This window comes from Passer domesticus, chromosome 4 (assembly GCF_036417665.1).
Source record: "Passer domesticus isolate bPasDom1 chromosome 4, bPasDom1.hap1, whole genome shotgun sequence".
NCBI lineage: Eukaryota > Metazoa > Chordata > Aves > Passeriformes > Passeridae > Passer > Passer domesticus.
In genome coordinates, this window is record NC_087477.1 from 17,621,060 (window position 1) to 17,645,669 (window position 24,610).

Genomic DNA, 24,610 nt, shown 5'->3' on the forward strand with positions numbered 1-24,610 from the left:
GCCTCTGCTCCGGAACCGCTCCGCGCCGGCCGCCGGCAGCATGTCTGCCTCCTCTTCCAGAAGGAAGAGCAAGGGGCGCCCGGCCGCGGGCGGCGGCTCCCCGCGGGATGCTCCCCTCGGAGCTGCCGCGGGCGGGCCGCTGGAGCTGCGTGTCGCCGACGCCGTGGAGGCAGGTACGCTGTGAGGGAGGCGGCGACGAGCAGCCCCGGCCCCGCTGCCTCAGCCCGGCGCGCTGAGGGCGCCTCGTTTGAATCCGAGTCCCTGCCCAGCCACTCTCCCGGCGCCTCAGGAAGGCGGGAGCGGGAGATCTCTCGCTCCAGGCCCCCATGAAATCTATTTTTACCCCCCGCGGTAGCGAAATCGCGGTGGTACCGAGCGGCAGCGTGGGACTGCCCGCGTTGCCGGCCCCTCACGGCGGCACCCCCTCACGGCGGCACCCCCTCACGGCGGCACCCCCTCACGGCGGTCCGCGCGCTGCCAGGGCTGGCGGGGCTGTGCGCGAAACCCCGGGGTTACTGAGGGGAAAGGGAGAAAAAATAATTTTTTTTTTTTTTTTCTCTCCCGAAAACTTTAGGAGATGACAAAGTCCCGAAGATGCTGCGCAGAGCGCTGGCGCAGCTGTCGCTGAGCAGCATGAAATCTGCGGATCTTTGCATAGGGAGGCCGGCCCTGCTCACCTCTGCTGGTGGGCGGCAGGAGGTGAGACCCTTTCTTGAGCTTTTCCCCTGCTGTTAGCCTGTTCCTGTTGTATTCAATGGAACCAGCGTGGATCATGCATTGAGGAAGATGGTGAATGTGCTCTTCCATGTTTTCTGCACTGTAGTTGCATCTGTATTCTCTGTGTTGGAAAAAATCCATGCAGCTGATTTTTTTTCCTATAAATTTATAAGTCATGTGTGAGTAAATGGGTTACATATTATATCCTGCATAAGCAGACACATCTATTTTACTTGCAAATAAAGTGTATAGTTATTTGCTAACCTTTTTTTCACTGATGTGTAGCTTTTATTACTTAGCACAGTGTATGCTTTTGAGTCATTTCCAGAATTTGTAGAGAGTCATTGTGGAATTTTTTATTACATTTGTAGGCAAAATATAACCCCTTCAATTTTGCAAGTGTCTTAGATCAAATCTTAATATCTCAGTTCCCCCTGTGTCTTGCTCACTGGAAGCAGGTTTTAATGTAATCCTTCATATTAACCTTGACTGAAAATGAGAGGGGCAAGACCTCAACTAACAGGCGTTTGCTTGAAAACTCTTCCTAGGTCTGTACTGCTTGGCCCACCACAGGCTTCCCAGGGGGGAAAATTGGGCTGGTTGAAACCACTCAGAAGAACCTGAAAGTAAATCCAGGTGATGCCATCACTGTGCAGCCTGTGACGGGTGCAGTCATCCAGGCAGAGGAAATCGATGTGAAGTTGAGGTATGGAACCTGTTATAACCTTATTGAGGTTTTATTCAACCAGTTCCCTTCAAAATTTTGTCATTCTCTTATCATTTCAGAGTTGGCATTGGGATCGTTTTAGAGTCTGATTAACATAAATTACTAAAAGAATACATTGAAATCCTATTGCTCAAGTACTTCCTAGGTTTCTAGATGCTTTACAAGTGTATTTCATTCTCTGCAAATTAAACACCTCTGGGTAGTGCTTGTATGCATAATTTAGCTTTTCCTCCACTTAAAAGAATCAGTCCCCAACTCCAGACCCCAGCAGCGTATAACTATGTGTTAGCTCATCAAGAAAGGCTGTGATATATTAAGAAGTGTCCTCTAAATTACCTTAATACACCTGTTTTCCATCAAGCTGCTTTCTTGACCTCTGAAATCGAGAGGCAGCTTTCACTGGCGGGCTTAGGGCTCCCCCCGTTGCTCACGCTTGGAGTTGCAGCAGCTGCATCTGCTGTGAGTGCCCCCGGTGCCGCTGCTTTTCAGCCTCCTGCAGCTGCGTGAGTGCTTGCAGAGGTTGTGGACTTCCGTCTGCAAAGTGGGGGTGAAGTGAGTCTTAGCTCTGAGCTAACCAAGCGACTGGAAAATGCTTTGTGGAAAAGCTTGGGGTGTTTTTATAGTGGATGTGCAAGTGCTCAGGGCGCTGTTTTAGTCAGTAGAAGTTGTGTATGTGTGTTTGCAAGGCTGAAAGAGACCTGCCTGATTAAATTCTAATACTAATTACTCAGTACCTGTAACATTGATTAGCATTCCTGGACAGCTAAGATGCCCGTGCTGCCTGTTTGTGATCCTAAGAAATGAAAAATACAACTTAGGATTTTGTTAATTACAACGTTTTGTTTGGCAAAACTAGATTAAATAGGTACACTTCTTTTGTTACTATGTGTCTAATACCTTCAGGGTTAAGTCCTTATGATGTGACGACTGTGAAGTGCTCTGGACTGTAGTTTTGGTTTTAAGTGCTTGGAAAACCAATGTTTTCCCTTCCTACCACAGGGACAAAGATGCCACCGTTAATGCTGAGGAAATGTCTGTCTGTCTGCTGAGAAACCTTGGTATGAGTTTTGCTGCTTCTTTTTTGACTCTTCAGTTTTTGTAGCTCTAGATACAGGAGCAAACATTTTCCTTTTGTGTTCTTAATCAAGGGCTTATGGCAAAATAGGGAATGTTACTTTGTTCACACTTTGTTCAGGGATCTGTCTTGGGCTAGCCAATTACATCATGTTGCAAATATCTAATTTGCATTAGTTGTGGTTCCGTTTCTCCTGTCCATTGCTTGTATTGCTGGCTCAAGTTAGGAGTGTTCAACACCCACTGACAGCCTTCAGGCTGATTCTGCCGTGGGGCACTCCAGAGTTTACTTGCACTGTGAGGAAAAGAGTGCACTGCTGCACATTAGTAACAAGTTAAAGGATCGACATTAAGTTGAAATTCCAATCTCTGAGTCTGTTTTTTTTTATGTCGGTGGTAAATAAGTAAAGTTGCTCTTCATTGGGTGGTAGGTATACATAAGGAAGGCAAAAAAGCAAGGTAAGTTACTCAAGGTAGTGAATACAAAATTTTTACTTCCTACATTAATTCCAAAGTCCTCCCTTTGTATAAAATTTTAAAAGATGAAATTAATCATGAGTTTAAGTCTAGGAGATTACTGGATAAACATTTGTCAGTATCATGTGTAGAGTCTGCTTGTGCACAAAAGGATCATTCAGAGAACGTGAAGTTACCTCATAATTACCTTTTGTTATGTTAATTTATAGCACTTTCTAAGCTTCCTGATAAAGAATTATTCTGATGCAAGAATGTCTGAATGTTAATTGCTACCAAAGTAGATTGAAATAGTGTCATCTTTGTCTTTTTTTCTTCTTTAATCTTACAGATGGGAAAATAGTCCTGCCAGGAAACCTCTTGGCTTTCACTTACTATGGCAAACTTTGCAACATCGTGGTGATGAAAGTGAAGGGGACTGACGGCACCGAGCTGCTTGCCCAGGGCAGCGCCATTCCCGGCGATTCCAACGAGCCAGACCTTGAGAGGTCTGATTTGGAGAGCAGTGCCTTAGACTTGTCCTTGCAGCTCGGCAGGATGGGCATTGGTGACAGTCCAGAGGTTGCCTCCACGAGCACCCCGAGCAAAGCCATGGATCCAGGCTCACCAGTCACCCCCAGCGCTCCAGACTCCGGGCACGGCGACAAAACCAGCAGGGGAGATGGTGCAGACCTCACCCAGGATCTGGAGCTGGCTGGGGAAGGCAGCACTGGGGGACTCCCACTAACTGGCAGAATCGGAGCAGTGAGCAATACAGATTGTTTTTACTTCATTTCCTCAAGAACTAAAATCAATTTTGTTCAACCAAGGACCAGTGTAGCAGAGGATGGCGAGTGTCAGTCCCGGGTCACCTACGACATGATAGGAGGCTTAAGCAGCCAGCTCAGAACTATTAGAGAAACTGTTGAACTGCCCTTGAAGCAACCTGAACTGTTCAAGAGCTATGGTATGATGCCTGAGAGTTGGCTTTCTTCATTAACTTTCTTCTTTAACGTGACTTTTTTTTTTTTATTTTTAAACACTACTCCAAGATTATGCATCAAATTTTATGTAACTGATCTGGTAAATTTGTGTGTCCAAACAATGTCAAACTGCTTTATAATTACACTCTGTGGATACTGTGAAGATGTTCTGGTCAGCTTGTGTGAAAAACAGTTGAGCAGGGAAGAAATGTGTGTCTGCGCCAAAATTCAGGCATGCACGAGCAGAATTTATAGCAAATAGGAAAGACTTCTGTACTTGGATGCTTGAAAGGGGCAGTTGTTTGTGTTGTCATGAGATTTTGTGTTGGTAGACTCAGTTAATAATATCTTTTAAATGGAGAAGAACTCAGATTAATTCTTCTGCTTTTTTATCACTGTGTGTTCCTGCAAAATTTTCAGGAAGTCTTTTGAGCTGTTTACTCAAACTGCTCAGTGTGTTCAGTGTGGAATTATGGGGTGGAAAACCAAATACAATTACTGTGGCCATACATAAAGTTATAGCTAATACATACAAAGTCTTGGAGGATTTTTGTGACTCTGTGCTGTGTATTTATCACAAATGGCTGTGTACCTTGTTGAGGTGTGCATTGCCGTGAGACAGGGCTCTTTTACCTATAAATATTTCTTTACTCTCTTGTCTTGGAGGCCCTTTATTTCTCTCTGTGACTCTTCCCCCACACACGGGGGAGGTGATTTCAGTGGGGACAGTTTCCATAGCACACAGGTGGCTGTTTCCTGGCCGTGATCCACAGGTGTCAGTGGGGTGGTGTGAGGCATCTCCATCACGAGTGGTCCAGCTCAATTTGGTCCAACCCCAGCATCACCACGTGGTTTTGTGGCAGCAGGGTTTGCTTCAGCACCAGTGTTCTTCATACCTAATCCCTGAAGCTTGGGCAGATTCTCTGCTAATCACGTGATGGATGATGATGTTTGCTCGGCAGTTACAATCCTTTAGCCCCCATCCAAACGTTGGCAGGCCTTGTCTGCTCATGGGCAGTGAGGCTGGAGCTGAGGTGAGCCTGTGGTTCCACAGCCCCGTGTATTGCCAGTGTCAGAAACACCACAGGAGGGAGCAGCACATGCTTTAATGGGCTGGTGTGAAGGAACCTGTCTATAGAGTTGCTTTTATTTTTTTTTATCCTTTGTCAGAGAGCAGATTTTTTTTTTTCTTAGACTTTCTTATTAGTTTGGAAAATTCGGGCATGTGGCCTGCCCTTGAGGCATCATTCTCTGTCTGATTCCCTAACCCACCTGATGTTTCTTTGGTTGTGTTTCACCAGTGTCCTTTGTGCTGGGGTCAGGCCTCTGTAAAACATTTGTCTCTTGCTTTTTGCTTTCTAATTTTTCAACTACTGGTTTTTTTTGTGCCCATTTAATTTGGCTTTGCTGGTCTTGAAGTTTCTTTGGTGGGCTCTTTACCTGGGATCACAGTTGTGTTTCATGCAGTTTACCTGTATTTTCTGTCCAGCTTCAATTGTACACAGCAGTACCTTGTTCTTCCAAAATCCCTTTTGCTTCTGTCTCTTTGGCTCTTAACATGTGCCATTAAATAGGCAGATTCATCCTTTTAATGTGTGTTTTTCATCATCTTGCAAACATACTTAAATCAAGCCTCACAGCATTTCTAGAACTTTTTGGAGTGTTGAAGAGAAGTGGTTTTCTGATGTGGGAAATTTGTTATAATGACACTGTAAGAATCATGAATAACTTAAAATGTATTAATGGATGTTACCTACTCACTTGAGTAATTTTCTTGAGAAAACGGGGAAGATTATAATGAACTGCTGAAAAATATAATTATTTAAATAGGTGCTTTTTACACAGAGTCTTTTGGACTTTTAAAATACAAAATGTGGATGTATGTCCCGTTTAAGAGCGCTCATTTCCCTGAAAGCCTAATTCATCGGAATGACACGTCTGTTAAATGAATTAATGCTGAGGTCAAGTTATTCTTGGTAGTAACAGGGACAGTGAAATGTGCAAGTGCAGGCTGGGCCTGGCATTTATCACCAGTAACTTCTGTGCTCTGTTTGCCTGCATGTGCTTGTCCCAAGGGATCCCTCCTCCTCGAGGAGTGCTGCTCTATGGCCCTCCAGGAACTGGGAAGACCATGATTGCCAAGGCCATCGCAAACGAGGTTGGCGCTCACGTTACTGTCATTAACGGCCCTGAAATCATAAGCAAGTAAGTCCCCCCACTTTATTTGCACTAATTCTGTAAGTATGGTAGCCCAAAATATACCCTGGCATCTGTCCATTGTGGAGAGATGTAGTATTTGCTGTGGGTTACCTGCCCAAAAGAGTCAAAAACAAATGGGAAAGGGTTCTTTCAAGTAGGGCTTATGTTTCTAGTATTAAAAGAGGTTTATTGGACTTGGCCAGGAAATTTGTGTAAGGCATGGACTGAATTAAATATGGGATTAAAACTGCATCTGCACTTGCCTGTAGGTTACTTCTGCAATTAGAAGGTGAACTTGTTTAAATCGTATTTTCAATTAAGGTGACACTGCACAGACTGATGTCTCCAGAGAAGTAATTTTTTTGGTTGTAGGTAAAAAAATATAGGTAAAATTGTTTCTAACACAGAAGAGAAACAGTTCCCTTTATCTCTAATGATTCTAACTTTGCCTGTGCCCCATTTCACCTTAATTTCTGGTCCTTGTGGAAATAAAGGCAGTTGTAGATTTGCCTAGACTTCAGAACTTTGAAAGTCTGCGCTACGGCTTTTCGTAACTCACAAGCAGTAATTTTCCAGGTTGCCTGGAAAAGACAAAAAACGGCAAGATTTTTATTAAAATATTTTTATTCTCACAGGTTTTATGGGGAGTCTGAGTCGAGGTTACGTCAGATATTCGCTGAGGCTTCTCTCTGGTATGTTCCTTTGGAGAATTTTATTCGCAGTATCGGTTCCTGCCTTAGTGTTCTTAAAAGAAAAATGTTTCCAAGAAGCTTTGAATTGTGACTTTTTTCATCCACTGCTTTTTAAAAGTAAATAAATTTGTTTATGTAGAGCTTAGCTAGGAGGAAAGCAGTCAAATTTTAGGATGTTTCTTAAATCCTTTTGGACACTGCCCTCTTTAAGGGGATGTTAGGGATGGTGCAGAATTGCTCGACCTGTGTCATTAGTGCATTGTGTGCTTATTTCAGCAGATGGAAGCATGAGCCAGGATCCAGATTTTCCTCCAGTTTTTTATCTTTGGAAGCTAGCTCTAAATGAGTTGGTGTTGGTACTGGATATAGCATTCCTCTGGAGTAGGGTGGCATCTTGCCCAAGTTTGTAAGACCTGGCTAAGGCAGACTTTAGACTTCCATGTGACTGCTCATTGTACATTAGCAAAAAATTATTGCATGCAGAAGGTATTAGTTGTCTAATATGTTATGAATTTTAGTTTTCTCTCTGAGTGGGATACTTGTTAGTTTTTGTAGGAACTGGATGTTTTCCATGAACAGCTTTCCCCTGCCTTAGTGTTTTAAATCTTCTTGAGCACCTTAACATTTTTTTCCCTTTCTTTTTTTCCCCCTCAGTCGCCCCTCAATTATATTTATAGATGAGTTGGATGCCCTCTGTCCAAAGAGAGAAGGGGCTCAGAATGAAGTGGAAAAGAGAGTTGTTGCTTCACTGCTGACATTAATGGATGGCATTGGTTCAGTAAGTTGAATCTAATGGGACAATTAATATACATGGAGACTCCCTGAACAAAATAATATTGCTTCTGCAGTGGAGCCAGTTTGAGATGTATCACTTGTGGGGAAATGAAACAGACTTGGGTGAGACTTTGTAGAATAATCTAATGCTTTTTTGGTGCTAAGCAGAGGATGTAGGAGAGGAATGTCTCCTGAAAACTGTTAGTTTAAAAGAAAGTATGTTTCTTCCATTCACTGCCTTTCCTTTGCCTTCTACCCCTCTTGCAGTTTGGGAGATCAAACTGAAGTTTCAGGGGTAGCCCATCATTGAGCTGAAACAGGTATTTTTAATTGCTCTGAAACCAAAGTCATCAGAATACTTCTGGTGATATGTAGGCTGCATGATTAAAGGCAACAGCAGCTATTTCAAGAGTGCCAGAGCAGTATGTAGGGCATAAACAAAAGCCTAATAAAGAAACAGTAAATTTAATTGACTTGAGTAAATTATGAATTAAGCCCATAAAATTTGGCAATCTCTCATCTATTGTTTTATGATTATTAGCAGGAAAGATGAAAGAACTCTGTTTAGAGTATGAAAATAAATTTCTTCTGTTTATGTAATCTGCAAGTTTCTCATTATTTTCCTGCATGGCAGTTTGAGTTGCCCAGTCTGGAATTGTTCACAGGCAGAACATATCTGCTGATGGATATTCTTCCTGGAAGGAGTGCTTCATTCACAAGAAGAATTCACATTACAGGAGACCTAACTGTTGGTGCCTCACTACAAAAGTAAAGAAGCAGAGCTTGAGGGAATTGGTTAGGGTTTTTGACCTTGCTTTTCCTGCTGGACTTACAGGAAGCTTTATAACCTCCTGGCTCTCTTGGGTTTGATACCTGAACTGATTTGTTTCCCAACAGTGTTTATTCAAGGTCTGCTGATACCATTTTGCTCTTGTGCCAACGATGCATTTTAGCTTTAGCACTCCTTTTTCTCTCCTTGGTTCTTAATTTCCTGAATTAGGAAAGCAGATTCTTGGGGATTAAAGTGGGAGTGCCTCTTGTATTGCCTGTTTGACATTTAATTGTATTTTAGAAGTAATATTTGGTGTTGTTTGATGCCTTCAGGAAGGCAGTGAAGGGCAGCTGTTGGTCCTTGGGGCCACCAATCGCCCTCATGCCCTGGATGCAGCGCTGCGCAGGCCGGGGCGTTTCGATAAGGAGATAGAAATTGGAATTCCCAATGCTCAGGATCGTCTGGACATACTCCAGAAGCTTCTCAAGAAGGTTCCCCATTCACTCACAGCAGAGCAGTTGGCACATCTGGCTGATAGTGCACATGGTTATGTGGGTGCAGACTTGGCAGCCTTGTGCAAGGAAGCAGGTAAGGCTTTGTTTGTCTTATTTAGTGTATTATTTTACTGTTAGTCTCTTTATTAAAGAAAAAAAAGAATCCACAGTCTGTACTAATAGCTTTTGAAACACCGCAGTTTTATTAATTTTTGTGCCAAAGAAAACCCAGCCAAGCATTTCCCAGGCAGATGGGAAAAATTCTTTGAATATTAATAACTTTTAAGATGCGATGTTAAGATCAATAACCCTGGGGAATTCCCCATGCCATTTCTAGGATCTTAGACAGCTTGCTCTCAATGGTTTTGGGAGTTAACTAAGAGTTTTTCTACTCTCTAGACAACCCCTTGCACACAAAAATCCTAAGTCACTCTGGCTGCACAGACTGTCCTGCAGGTCCTTGTTCCCAGGATGTGGAGGCTGTGGGCCTCAGGGGTGTTTCCTGTGTCTCCCTTCCATATTTGGTGCCTGTATTCCATTTTCCTGCAGATGAGGAGCTCCTGGCAGGGGCGAGGGCACTGTGTGCACCTGGCTCAGGTTGGGCAGCAGAGCTGAGGGAGCTGCAGAGCACGCCCTGAGCTGGGGGCTGGAACGTGGCCCTTGGCCTAGCCCTGGAGAATTACCCATGCCAAGGTTCAGTATGTTCCAGGGAATGCTTCAGCATGAGTTCACTTCTGTTTTCATTGGATGAAATATTGCAAGTGCTCTCTATCAGTTCCTGGGCTTTGCTAGAGTGCATCTGCACAGTTTGAGTGTTGGAACTTAAATGTGCCCATGAGCAGCCCTTTAAAACAGCTGAGTCAAAATCAGACTGTCCAGCCCTGCTTACACATATTTGCTCCCTTGTAATTCACAAATAAGTTTGCTGCATGTGCTGGTTACTTTTATTTCCTTTGGCACCGGGACAGCTTCCTCTGGCAGTGGCACAGAGCACGGATAATTCTTGCATCAGAACTGACTGAGAAGATGACAGATGTTTTATTAGGGGTGATGGCACCTGGAACAGCAAAGTCTTTGCTTGCCAGTTTGCAGAATTTTTAAGGGATAGTTCTCAAATAGGAATTTGTGGAGTTTTCATGGATCAAGAAGAAAAAAATACGAGATTATTCGTTTTCTAGTGCTTTCCTCTTGGCTTCAGTTGTGTTTTAAACTCTGTTTTAAGTTAGAAAACATCCTTTTTTTTCCTGCTTGTATATATTTGTCAATAAAAAAGATAAGCTCCCTTTTTATTTTCCTTCCCCTGTGTTTTTGGAAGCCTGTCAGTCTGCCTGTGTCTCAGTGCTCAAATAGTAAACACTTAACTAATGTAATCTCAAGTTCTCAGTGAGAAGTGTTGTGGTTTCAGTTCCAAACATGACCCAGCTGAGGCTTTTACTTATGCATGTGCAGATGGATTCATAATCCAGCTGCAAATAGATGATATTTACCCACTTCTTGAGGACCTCTTAGAAAATAAATCTGGAATGTTGTGCAGGTTGAACGTTGCATAGATGAAAAACTTCAGGCATCTACCCGTGACTGGTTGCAGGACATGGTGTTATCCAGAACGTTGCATCCAAAGCCAATGGTGGGAATGAGGGGAGGAGGAGGATGTCTCCCTTCTGTTGCTCTTTCTTTCTCCAAGTTTGAATCCATGCTGTCAGATTTCCCTGCCTTTTGTTACCGTGGGGTGACCTCTGCTGGGGAAAATACAGTCCAGCGCCGTTAACTCCTTGCAGCCCACGTGAAGTTTTCCTCTTCAAGAAGTTGCACAAGCATGAGTCAGTCGAGCTGTTACATAAACTGAAGTTGCTCATCTTTAAGGAATGTTCTTAGTTGTAGTCTTTTTTTTTCTTTTTTTTTTTTTCAGGTAAGCGCTTTATCTGTTTTTTATGTTACATTTTCATCACCTTGTAAAATATTACTGCTTTCACTGGAGTTAAACTTAGCAAATACTTTTATAATATACTGTTTCTCCTCAGCAGAGCAAGATTCCTTCATATGGCAAACTTTCCAGTGTTTTGTCTAGTTTTTTGTGTTGTTGCAAGATGCATGGACTCCTATTGCCTCACTTCAGAAACTCTGTTGTGGGCCAAGCCAGTTTGCTGTCCAGGAATGCTCTCTGATATTCAGCCTAAGCTTCCCTTGTTTAGTTTTATCCCATTATTTCTATTTACATCCTTGTATAACACGTTTGCTCTCCCTCCTTAGTGTTTACACCCTTCAGATAGCTCTAGGCTGTTCTCATGTCCCCTACCTCCTCATTCATTACTGAGCCAAAGTATAAATATTTAGCTCTTTTAATCTTTCCTCATAAATAAGCCCTTCCTGTCTTCCGAGAAATTGTGTTGATTTTTCTCTGAACTGCCTCCAGTTTGTCAATAACTTTTTTGGTGATGTAGGCCTTAGAATTGAACATAACATTTCATATATATATGTATATTACATCATAAAACATGGTATAAACATATAGTTAAGGTGTCTAATGCACATTTCTAAATGTCCAAAATGCTTGGTATTAAGACAACATCTGAGTTAAGAATTCTTTCACAAATGTTAAGGTTATTTGTGCTACTTTCAGACTTGATGTATGTCTAAGAACAGGGGAAATGTGGAAACTAGCTTAGAAAAAGGATTTCAGAACGCAGGAATGCATGTTCAGTTTTTGGTACAGGATTACTGTTGCTTGCTGATTGTATTTCTGTTTGGTCTGTGGGAGACTCTGGAGTCCTGCATACCCCATTTATGTCCTTGGGTTTGTGGCTGGAAAGACTGCAAGTTTGCAAGCTAAATATGTTTATATTCTTAATACAAAGTTTAGATCATTTTCCAGAGGACTCATTTTTCCTTATCTTTCTACTTCAACTCTGTTTTTTTAACACATGTATTGTGTATATACTGCTTATATAAACCAAGAGTGTAGTAATTAGTAACATGGTAAATGTAGTATTTGTAGAGCTTTTGCATCTCTAGTCAGGTTTCCTAAGATACTTCATTATAGAAGCTTTGATGATTGCCTTCTATATAATTCTGAAGACCATTTGTTAATGGAAAGTAAATAACCATTGTAGAATTAAACATATTCCAACTGGTTTTTTGGCAGAGGTTGTTTGTTCTCCAGTGCAAGATTTGCTTAGTGGTACTGCTGGGGTCAGACAGTCAAGTTTCATGTTCTGTTCAGCAACTCTGCATTTTCATGAGAATTTAGAAGAAGTTTTGGGGGCCTGTAATGTCCATTTTGTGTTGAATGTCTCTAGGCCCCCGTGACTATGGTGTGTACAGAATTGTGTTGTGGTGTGTGCTGGGATGGGCAGGGAGACAAAACAAGGACAAGAAACTTGGAGATTATGTGCAGCGTGATCTGGACTTTGCCAAACAGGGTATTGTGACCAAAAACCATGACACCTTTATAAGGAGGTGCTTATAAGAATCAGCTAAGAGTGGTTTTATTTTTATAAAGAAGACACACTGAAGATACAGTTCTAGCCTCTCACCAAAATGAAACCCCAAAACTGATTTTTATAGGGTATCTACATGTTCAAGGTTACAATATCTGCAGTGGCTACCCAGGAGAAATTAAGATTTGCTGTGATTCTCTACTGCCTACCAAGATACTTGAGATTTCCACAGAAGTTAACAGCCAAATGTGATAAACCTGCAGATTCCATGCTGGGCACTGTCCATCCTGGGGACGTCAACTTGCAGTGTGCTCCCCTTGGTAGACTCCTGAGGACTTGAGTACCATCCAAGGGATTCACACACAGAGACTTCCTGGCAAGAAAAGGGCTGATTTATGTGTGTTGCTGAGAAAGTTATATTCTTCAGGTTGGGAGAGGTCTACTGTGTCCTAAATTATTTTACTAAATAGACTGGTTTTTAGTGTGAACAGCTGCCTTCTGAATTGTTTTATCTCAAGCAGAGGAGTGTATAGAAGATAGACTGCCATATCCTGGCATATAATGTCAGTGTTTGTATGATCTTGAGATCTTGATGCTTCTCCTTTAATTAATTTGCCACGTGGTCTTTTATTAATTACCTAAAAATATATAATTATTTTAATTTATTGGCATAGATAAGCACTGTACTTCTTTTTTTAAAAAAATACCAAAACATATGAAATGTTAATTATGTAGCAGGGACATGAATGGTATAAACTGTACTGAATGTTAGAAGATGCTTAGCAACAAAGGTTTCCAAATATAGCAATTTATTATAAACTTATCCTTCTATGGCTGCCTGTAGCATTTCAAGAGGGTGAATATAAATATAGCTTGATTTCTTCAAGGAGTGGGTTCAGTCATATTGTTTACAGAGAAAGGAAGTATTTGCTTTGTGACTCTCAGAATTTATCTTGAACATCCTTGTTCATTACACATCATTTCAGTGTGCTGATATAAAACACTTGGCCTGTGATAAGATAGCATCATGAGGAGAGGAAGAACAAATGGCTTTGTTTAAATAGTGGTTGCTCTGGCAAGAACATTGATTTGCTTCCAGTAAGGATGCTGCAACCACTGAGACTTGGAGACTTCTGTGAAAGATGCACTGGTGACTTTGTTTTGCATCAGAAGTTTTTTAACTGCCTAAAAAAGGTATTGCCCTACTTAGCCTTTAGGATTAGAATGGTTTACTGGCTTGAGCTGTCTGTTACAAAATAACCTTAGAGAAATAAGAGGTTGAGATTCATTTTTGACCAGTATGAATCAGCATTACTCTGCTGAATCTGTGAAGCCACTTTCACAGGCATGTGATAATGGTCAACAGAGTCAATTGTTAGTCAACAATTGTGAGTCCTGTTGTTGGGAGATCTTCTCTGTGCTGTTCATTTGCCCATTTAATTATCCCTGCATCCTAGTGAATAATACAGGATGGGGAGGCTTTATGCTGTTTAATCTGTAGCTCTGTATATTGATTTTATGTGGTGTAGTTTATTTAGGAACGTACTGTACTAAGCTTTTTGTTGGAGCTGAGAAACTTCCTGCTGTATCTTCTACATCCCAAAAAAAGAGTTTCTGCAATCCACTTGCATTAAATGTATGAATTAAAAATTAATAATGAACTGAAGGACTGTCTCTTAGGATTTTTCTGGTTTTCCCTGTAACTGGTGGGGAAGTGAATTCCCCTGAAGCCCAGGAATGTCTCTTTGTTAGACCTGTGTGGCTTTTTCCCCCCAGCTCCTGCAGTTGTGGTAGCCTGGCCACCTGCAGGAAACATGAGCCGTGTGGGCTAATGTGATTAACAGTGAGGCTCTGTGCACCCCGAGGAGCAGCCCCTGACTGCTCTTTCAGGCAGACAAACGCTGCCTTCAATCCGTGCCTTCCCAGCCTCCTATCTCCAATCGAGCTCTTCCTTTCAGCTCAGGCACAGCCTGATGAAACAGCCCAGTGTTAGGGCATCAAGAATATCCTTCCTTTCTTGAAGCCATAAAGATTCTGAACCTTTCCCAGCGCTGTCTGGACCCGGGTTCTGCTGGGGGTGTGCAACAAATGTGGATGTTTTTCTTGGATTATACTGCTGAATGTAGGAATGTGGGCTTGAGACGCTGTTGAAAATGCAGATTTTGACAGAGGCAATTGATGACCAGGGCAATGGGATTGTTTGTTTTGCAGGGTGGTTTTTGGTTTGCTTTCTAATTAACTGACTGCAGTTTCAGACTTGAAAAGGGAAGCACTGCTTGACATGCTATAATTATTTCCTTTATGGAAAGTGACAGAAAATACCATGGCTGTGTTGTTATTTATTTAATAGTAGCAGGGACAAATACTGAAGCTATGCTGTTGCAAACAATCTGCTGTTGCATTGTTTAACTGAGTACTGGTTCCCATGTGACATACAAAATGAGGTGGGAAAGGCTGCTTGCCTTTTTATGAAAAGGTCATGTAGAAGATGTGGGAGTTGGGGGAATATTAATAACATATCTTGTCAGATGGTCAATATAAAAAAAGTGTTATGAAATTTTTGCAGAAAGGGCAGAATATTGGATTTTGAAATGCACTGAAAAGCACAGACATAAGAGTCAAGATACAAATGAATTTTTGGACTGGGACAACTGAGTTTTCTGGCACTGTGCTCCATCGCTCTAATTTATGGTGTAAGGAGAGCAAGAAAATCCAATGCCCATCTTCAGTGTTCGTGAGTGTTCAGTTTTTGCTGTGTTCTGTGGTGTTTAACTCGGGTCCCTGAAGCAGAGGGTGTTTCTAAACCAAAGCAATTGGCTGAGCAGGTTAGGAGCAAACGGGCCCTTGCTTGCACACACACGTGGCAAAGCAGTGTGGCTTTTTTGGCTTCTGTAGCATGGATTTTGGGATTGTTTCTTCCAGCAGCAGCTTGGAACGATGGCTTTTCTGCAGAAGTGGCTACATGTGACTGCTGCCTTTCTGAAGCAATGCTGGTGCACGCTGTGTTGGTTTTTGGAGTTATTTTTTCTTAAAGAAAATCTTTGCATTTTGTTTTGTTGGGTTTGTTTTGTTTTATTGGTTGTTTTTTTTTTGTTTTGTAATGGTACTTGATTTTTGGTCTTGCACGAGGAACATTGCACTCGCTGCAGTCAGGGCATGTGAACTTTTGGTTTTCATCATAACTAATTTTAAGTGTGTGTTTATCCAAAATCTGCAGCTAATTGGATGGTGGGATTGCTGACTTTATGCACACAGTTGTGGTCGAATGCTTAATAATCTGTTTAAAGCACATCCCATTCTGCCTTCTGATATTTATATAAGCAGGAAATAGGGATTATTTTTCAGAAGTTGATCAATAACTGTAACTAATATTTTAAATGAACCTTCTTGGCAGATAAGTCACCATGTTCTTGCTTCTGCAGCTTGAATGGTGTGAAAGAAATTATGTTATTCATGTGTGGCAATGCAGTTAGCAGTAGGCATTTGTATGTAGAATGATAGTTACTATTGGGGAACACAACTTAAAACATTTTCAGGCAAAGTTTTCATAAGTCTCCTGATTTTAATTTTTAGCTGTATCCCTTGCCAACATTCCTAATTACAATTAGACTGGGCAGTTAGCCATTAGCTGTTGCTTATTGTCTTTCTGCCCTTGCTGTTCTGGTAGCCTGGCAGTGCTTATTTTTCTCCTCAGACACGTGTGACCACCCTTAGGTACATTTATGTCTGGGAGCAGGCTAGGAACAGGCAGTCTGGTATTCCTTATTTCCCTCTGTTGTCACAGTGTCGGGATAAATGACGTGTGTGTGTAACTGATCTGTGAATAAACAGTTTCCTCTACGAAAGAAGTTCTGAAACTGCAGTTCCTCCTTCCTTCCTTCCTCCCCTGTCACACCTCTCAGCAGCTTTCAGGCAGCTCCACAGACATGTTCCAGCAAATGTCAGGGCTCTTCAGGAAGGACTATAAATCGTGGATATAATCCCTGCAATAGGTTAGTGCTCAGGTTAGCCCAGTGAATTTGCAATGTTATGGTTACAAGGGATTTGAGGGCATTATCTTTCCTGTGCAAACAGTGCATGAAAGTTCTTCAGGGATTTTTCCCATATAGCTCTGGCAGCTAAAGACAGATTGCAGAATATGGTTTTGAGAGCAAAAACTCAAGGTTTCTGCTTCCTGACTTTTTTCCTACATACAGTTTTATGTACGGGTTAAATTAAAAAGAAAAAGTTTAAAAAACATTTTTAAACTGACTTTAAGTTATATTAAATGCTTTTTCTATGCATAAACCTGGTAAATTTTGAAGTGTAGTATGTAAAGATCTGGAAACAGAGGAAGATGCCCCCTCCAGTGCCATAAGAAAGCTGGAGTCTTACCCATCCGTGCCCCTCTCTTGAGCATTCCATTGCCAGCCATGTGGTTAGAGGATCACGTTGGATCTGACAGGGAGAAATGGTGTGTGTCTTCTGGGTTTGGCCAGAAGAATTTGGGAGGGAAAGCCAGATCAGCAGAGAAAGAAGAAACATTTACTTTTGTAAACAATCTTACAAGAAGATAACAATTTCTTTGAAGCTACTTAAACATTCTGGTATTGGGATTCTAGTAGAGTAAGTCCAGACAGGATGGATTTGCAAAAGGAGCAGCTGATGGGCTGTAAGAGATGCATGATTAACCATTTTGTTGGGCTCAGTTTATTTCCTCAAGTGCTGTGTATATATTGTGTTTTGGAAACCTAAAGTATATATGTTGGTCATTCTGAGTGGCTGCTTCCTATTATTTACAGTGGTGTGTAATTATACACAGACTCTGACAAATAATAGCAGTGTCGTAGGATCTATTTTTAGGCTCAGATATTTGTTACTATGACCTAATGTGCCAAAACTTAGCCAAGCTATGAGCAAGAAAATCTTACTGGCAGACAATGCTATTGACCTTGTGCATAGCCTGGTACCAAAGAAGGATCATCTGTGCCAGGACATGGCGTTCTGCTGGGGTTTTCCCCTCTGTCCACTTGGTTTCCTCTGTTCTAGACAGACAGGATGAGTTGGTGAGGTAGAGCACACAGTTGCTGGGCTGGAACAAACTGTTTATTTTCCATTGTTTGTAATCATGCATGCCTTATTATGCTGCTCTTTTTTTTTCCTTTTCCTTTTTATTTTATTTAATTTTTTTTTTGTTTCAACTGGGATTTTCCATTGCCACTTCACTGAGGATCGGTGTTGCTCACTCCCGCTTTGCTCAAAATATCCCGTGCCTGTGTGAAGTCCCACTGACCCTTCAGCAGGATAACTGACTGTCCTTCAGTCCTTCCTCCCCTTATTCGGGACTGGAATAAAGCAGGGAAAACCCACTCGCCCACTTCTGAGCCCCCTCAGGCAGTGCCAAAAAGGTTATTGGAACTCATTAACCCTGAAGAATGGAGTAACATCTGAGAGGCAGCAAGCAGAGCTGGAACAAATGCTGTGCTCAGAGCCAGTTCGCAGCAATGACATTATGCTTAACCCAAAACATTCCCATGTGGAAGACACCCAGGTGCCTGATGTTTTCTGAGGTGTTCCTGTTTGTATGAGTTATAACTTTTGTAGCAGTGAACACGGCTTTGCTGTAGGATTCCACGTCCTTTACCTCTGCACTGCTTCTGGCAGCAGAGTTTGCATCCTACCCTGCATTTCCTTACATTAAATCCATCTTTCAGCGTCTCAAAATGAGGAAGAGTTTTCCTGCCTCTGGCAAGCCTCTGGCTGTATCCTTCTCTTGTTACTGAGGCTCCCCCCCACCGCTCCCGCCCCCTTGTTAGAGGTCAATCTGAAGTGCAGGAAAGAATGATTATGATAACAGGAGGAAACAGGAAGAATCATGCTTTCTTTTTCAATCTGTTTTTTATTATTGTTTTAATGTAAAACATTGTTTCAATTAAATGCTGACCTGTGCAGTGGCGTGTGCGTGCACATGCTGAAATGAATTCCGGCTTTGTTTGGAAAGCTGTGACCTCTTTATTCCTGTTCTGGATCAAGGCTGTTGCCTTTCAAACCCACTGCTCAGGACTGAAATTTCACTCGTACTCCTCGTAGCACTGGCTGTAACAAAACTTAAGAGCCGTGGTCTCCTTTGGCATTTTTATTTGGTATTCTCTCTCAATTTTTAATATAAACGTGCTTGGTTTTAAGACTTACTCATGTCATGGAGAAAAGAAAATAACCGTGATATTTAACATGCCTCAAATGAGTGCTGGGCTACACTGGCACTCGGTGGAGTAGATAGGTATAGAAATAACAGATATTCCTTATCATTAACTTGCTTTCTCTATGCCTTAATTTCATGTGATGTTATTTACTTGCATTTTTTTAAACTGAGATTCCCATGTGAATTGACTGCCCTGAAAGAAATTAGGAGACTGGACCCCAATGCCCACTCTTACCCCACAAAGTCTTAGCTGCAATGACACTGGAGTAATAGCTGGAGTTTATTTGTTTGGTTATAAATTTTAAATCTGGGGGGGAGGGGGTGTGTGTGAATCTATGTTGTCTCATTTTAAGTTGTTTGTTTTGGTTTTTCTTTGCTTAAAATCAACTTCTTTGGAGGAAGGAAGAAGTGGGTGAGAAATTTGCCTGAGTTGTTAAAATGAGTCAGTTACGTTTTATACTTGTCCTCTGGTGACCAGATTTAATTTCTTTCCTTGGCCTCATGGAATGTTTTTATTTATATATCTTATTAGTTTTGGATGTTCTGTGCAAGGGGAAACCTGAAATACAAACTTTTTTTTCTTTCTGTTATTGTATTAAGAGCCTGCGTATTGGATGCAGGTGCTCTGACCCTGCTGTAATTGGCACTTGATGGAGAGACAGCAGCTGTACTGCTTCACAGGGGACATATTATATCTCTTCACACATTGTATATATTGTAGGAAATGCAGAATTCCTGTCATTGTCAGAAACTTTGCATGTCTGCATCTACCAGTGCCTCTGCAGAAAAAAAAGACGACAATCTGCTGAAAGTTAAAACCACATCTATTTTCAGAAACGGTTTATCCCTTTTATTGTCCGTTCATGTAGCACTAATTGATGTTTTGTTTGGTTAAATATAGAAGAGACTTAACAAATGTTTGTCTTTTTATGGTCATGCAAGGTGAGCTGGTGTGGTATGAAGTGCTTCATTTGTTTCGGAGCAACACATGGCAACAGATACTGCGTATCTGGATGTGTGTGTACCTGCACATAAAATTATACTCATTATGTAATAATATACCAAAAAAAAAGTTTAACGTTTTCAGTCACTGGACAGGTTTGGAAGCAGAAGCAATAAAACTCTAAATTCTATTAGGCCTTAAAAGGGATAATAATAGAGAGGAAATGATCCTGCTTTTGGGCATCTTACAGAACAGGAGCTTCAGTTGCTCTCTTGGGAATGCCTGGGAGATGCCAATGGTACTGCTTGGTCCTGCCTCAGGAATATTGATGTATTGATGTGTGAGTAGGTGGGACTTGTGTGGCTTTTGAGGGATTGATTTATAGGAGGAAACTAGGAATTAGTATCAAGATTTATAGATACTGCATGTGAGTGATTTGTCCAAAAGAGTGGGTAAAAGCTCTGCCTGCATTTGAAAAGTGTAATTGCTGAAGGGAACAAAGAACTATTGAGTGTCACAGGGAATGTTTGTTCCAGACCAAGAAAAATGCAGGTGTCTGGCATCTTACTACATGGAAAAACAGGGTTCCAAGGGATGTTAAAGCAATCTTGTCAGGTTTTTTTAAAAACTTTTGAAGATACTGTCCTGATAATAGAGAAGTGGGCAAGGCTGCAGATTTACTGTGAGCTGACTTAACATGTCCTTGAATGTTCATTGTCCCTCTTCCTCTGTGGTTTAGAAATGTATTCAGATCAATGTATGGACATTTGAAGGGTTTCTCTAGGAAAATGGGAACAAGGCTGTTTCATTCTGTCCTTTGGAAGAGGTACAACTTATATTCTATCTGTGGTTGTTAAATGACCTTTTTTGTGCTCTCTTATCAGAAGCGTCTTGCATGTTCTTTGACGTTGTTCAGGCCCAGCACTGAGACACAATTTTGAACATAATTTCCTTTCAAGTGCTGCACTGTTTGTGTGTGGTGTTCTCATGTGGTTCATGAGAACCAGGAGGAAGCCTACCTATTTCCCTGTTTTCTTGTTTCACTAGGTTTGTACGCGCTGCGGAGAGTGCTGGGGAAGAGGCCCGGCCTGTGGGACACCGCAGTGGCTGGGTCAGTGATGATTGCTTTCAATGACTTCCTGCAGGGGATGAATGATGTCAGGCCCAGCGCCATGAGGGAGGTGGCAATTGATGTGCCAAAAGTAAGTTGTTTTGTGCAGTGCTGTGGCAACATTGTCAGGGCCACGTGAAGAGAGGAGTTTCATGGAGTGGAGGCCTCAGGTTACTGGTAAATGTTATTGCATCATCTTTCTGTTTGGGTGTTTATTTATTTATGATTTTCAATAACTGCTTGAAGAATGGTTCCTAATGCTCCAGGAAGAGTTTGGAGTGCAGCGTTGCATCTCCTAATCCCTTAGTTTTTTATGCTGAGTGGATTAACGGGGTAAAAATCTTCAGATGCATGTGCAAGGAAGGTCTGGAACAGCTGTGGAAGCTGGAGCCTTTTGGGAAGCAGACAAAGTAAAGCAGAAACCAACTCTTAGCATTTGTAACCAAAGTGTGTTGAAACAAAGCTGTGAACAGTTTGATTGCTCTGATTTTTATGTAAATGTGACCTGAATGTCTTCAGTGTTATTACATGGTTTTAAATGAAGCCAGAATTCAATGCTGTAGGCTGATTATAGCTGCCAAACAGTCACCTTCAGGTGACTGTCATTATATGAACAACTCATTTGGTGGTGCCAGGTTCATCTTTACTGTGCTCACTGCCCTCTTAATTACATATTATAGTATTTCAGTAGCAGACCCAACATAAACTGGGCTGGGGAACTGACCTGGCTCAAGGCAGCTCTGGTCGGTGTTAAGAAGATTGAGCAAAAGAATTTTCTATTTAATCTGACTAAATCCTGATTCTGTGAGCAGTTGTCGTGGTGTTCCTCAGCAGCTCCCTAAGCCCTAGAAGAAAACATTTATGTTTCATTGCATGAAAATGAGTCTTTTGGGAACTAGATTGCACAACTGTAGACCGTTATTCCCAAACTTATAGGAATGGGAAATAAAATCCGTGAACCGGATGCTGCACGCAGCCAGCTCGGATGTCACACTTGGCTTGCTAAGAGTCCATGCTGTGCAGGCTGGAATTGCCTGGGCTGGCCCCAAACAGCTTTTCCTGGAAATGGTGTCATGGCACCAATATCCTCAAGACTAAGTGGCTCTGCTGAGAGGCAGAGTTTCTTGCCTTGCTCGTTGTGCTGCTGGCTCGTGGGCTCAGGTTGTTATTCCTTTGCTGTGCCTCTCAGGCACTCCAGCCCCTGTGGAGCCAGGTGGAATGCTGCCCAACGGCACAATACAGGCAGGTGGAAGCAAGGTCTTGAGGTACTGCAGGAATTCTGTTCTCAGTCCTGGTCCATATACTCCTCAGGCTCCTCTGGTCCACTAAACCATCCCGCTAGTGACTTCCTTGATTGTCACTTGGTTTTATTTGTTAAACACTCACCAAGTTATTGGAGTACTACTGGAATTCATTCCTTTATTAACAACATAGTGGAGATTATTTTTGTGCTGACAGGACCTTCATTTCCACAAAGTAATGCATATTCTCTGAAGATGTAGGGTAAATTTCAAGCCATCTGCTTGCTGCCTGGGGTGAGATTAAAGTAGATTCTAAAATATTATGGGTGCAAAAGAGTTTGTATCCTCCCATGTCATCTACCAAAGGAATAGAGTTTGGAACTAGATGATCTTTAGAGTCCATGCCATCTCAAAATATTCTGTGAATGCTGTAATCTAAAAAATCCTTGCTAAATATAACTTCAGACACTAAAGTTATAAGATGTGAGATTTTTTTTGTCCAAAACGAAGACAGGAATTTGAACTACATTAAGAATATCAGCTTTTTAGGTATTTATTGCAGATACAGTACTCACTTGGCATCCCCCTTGGTGTGCATGCGACCTTTGGCCCATGTAGTGACTTACAAGTAAAACCATTGGCATACATGAGATTTTTTTGATTTTGAGCTTCATTTTTCAGATGGTGGGGCTCTTTCCTATTTCACTGCTTTGCAGTAGCCATGTGCCAATCAAATGACAAGAGTTCAAAGTGACTTCTGAATAAAGCCACAATTCCTTCCTCTTGTATCTGAATTGTGTTGGCTGTGACCAAGGCAAATGTAAAATCCTTGCTGCCATGTTCTGTGTAGCATCTTGCCTTCCATTTTTACAGAACCTTTCTTCAACTTTGTTGTGTGTTACAACCTTTTTAGAAGGCTGCTTTTTCTGCAGCAGGGATTTAGGGGAGAGAGGATGCACATTATAAATCAGGAAGTTAATACTGCAGTGCTTTGGAGAGTTGCACTGCAGTTGCCATTCCTCCCTCTCCTGTGGGTCTTTATGAAATTTTTTTCAGAGAGCGCTGTGGGTTTTGCTTACCTCTTTCACTCCCGTTGCTGTAATACAGCACTCAGATTTGTGTCTTTGCAGGCAAAAGATTCTGGATAAGACATCCTTTGCCTGTCTGCTTTATTTCTTTATTGCTGGTGCTTAATAACCTCTGGGGAGCCACTGCTCTGCATCGCGCTCTGAGCTCTGTTGACCTGGGGAGAGCTTAAGATTGCAGCAGTAATGAAATGTTGGTGTCGTACATGCTGTAGCAGAGAGCTGGTTTTCCATGTGTGAGCCCAGCCCCAAGGCTAATCTTTAAAGCCATTTCCACAGCGACAAAACATCACACCTCATTGCTGGTGTTGCAAGACCTCTCCTTTGAGTTCCTGTGCAGGTAAGGGCAGTGTAACTATTGCTGGTGGACTGTTCCCCAACCTCTCTCCCCTCCCCTCTCCCCCCTTCACACTTACCTCTCTCCTTTTGAAATGAGGACAAGTTTGTTCTGTTTAGAATTCACCAGAATGTGAAGGTAATGGTTTATTAGCTATTTTTGCTTTTAATATTATTACTGTGCCAATTCCACGCCTTGTACTGTCAGAATTTAAAATGTAGGCAAAGTCAGAATAAGTCTCCAGACTGCTGAAAACAACCTTCATGTAAGGTGACCTTACTTCACCTTTTCTGTACAATTTTGTCACTTGTGCTGGTCTTAAATTACATGTAGTGGGTCTGAAAAATCACTTGAACGATGACTGACTGATATTCAGTAGAATGATTATTTGCAGAGGGTAAATGACTGAATATTTAAGAGGGTAAAAGTAACATTTAAGTGTTTTCTCCCTGACTTTTTACATGCATGTAAACTACTTGCCTTCTGTTGCTGGAACTTATAGGGAATTCATGATGGCCTAGTTAATTTCAAGATGTTTGTCAAAATCTTTGTCTAGATAGAAAGACATGATGATAGAATGACTAGTCCATGCTTTGCCAGGTATGAGTAAGGATTGATACTGAAAAAAGGAGAACAAGCGTATGTTGTATTCTTCCCTTTAGTTCTGTGCAGTTTAAAAAGCTCCTACATAGAATCAAGGGTTGTAGGGGTAGGTAATACATCTTTTGAAATGAAATTAAAGTCATGCTATGTGACTATGAATCGTCACACTATTTCATATCTGATTCATAAACACAAACTTTTGTTATGTTTGCTGTTTGCTCTCTGCTCTCTTTGTAATTTTCTTCTACATGAAAGTCTGACAATCTAAGAGAAATTGTAATTGATTTGAAGTTTTCTTGGTCTTAAATAAAAGTGCTTGCTCCACATCCAAATGCTTTTTTTTCATCCACTTCAACAGCAGACTGAATTACCTTTCTCAGGGACTGGCTACTTCTAGTTTCTACTTCTTGTCCTGGCAGGAGAAAATAGGGACAAACCAAGGGTGACACCAGATTTCAGCTCGGGGGAAAGGCAATACCTTACCTCTCACCAACACTCTGCTTGTTTTTCACATGCAACTCACTTTCTAGAGCTGAAGGATGATTTATGTTGAGCAAATTTCTGGAAGAGTGTTTTAAGACAGAAGATCATTTGATTTAGGTGTGCCTTGACATGTTTAATATTTGAAGTGAATGGGAGTGGATGGTGACCAGAGGAAGAGCAGGCTGGGAAGATGTGGAGAAAAGTCTCAGGCTTGTTGACAGCAATGTAGGAAGAGGTGTGGCAGGTTTTAGATCTGTCTTCTTTTTTGGTAAGGACATAACACATGCCTTTATATATTCCTGAC

At 41.7% G+C, this 24,610-nt stretch overlaps 1 protein-coding gene across 7 annotated transcripts in view; it reads left to right on the forward strand.

Moving 5' to 3' along the window:
- The first annotated feature begins 40 nt into the window (after positions 1-40).
- The window catches only part of AFG2A (AFG2 AAA ATPase homolog A), a 161,443-nt gene continuing 136,873 nt past the window's right edge, over positions 41-24,610 (forward strand). For all 7 annotated transcript variants that reach the window (XR_010360656.1, XR_010360657.1, XM_064416416.1 and 4 more), the window contains exons 1-10: positions 41-173; positions 575-699; positions 1,266-1,423; positions 2,444-2,502; positions 3,324-3,938; positions 6,030-6,159; positions 6,789-6,845; positions 7,500-7,623; positions 8,724-8,979; positions 20,494-20,648. Coding sequence is in view for 5 of the 7 variants with exons in the window: in XM_064416416.1 (XP_064272486.1) it covers positions 41-173; positions 575-699; positions 1,266-1,423; positions 2,444-2,502; positions 3,324-3,938; positions 6,030-6,159; positions 6,789-6,845; positions 7,500-7,623; positions 8,724-8,979; positions 20,494-20,648 (1,812 nt within the window). In the remaining 2 variants the exon portion in view is untranslated. The remainder of the gene's footprint in view (positions 174-574; positions 700-1,265; positions 1,424-2,443; positions 2,503-3,323; positions 3,939-6,029; positions 6,160-6,788; positions 6,846-7,499; positions 7,624-8,723; positions 8,980-20,493; positions 20,649-24,610) is intronic.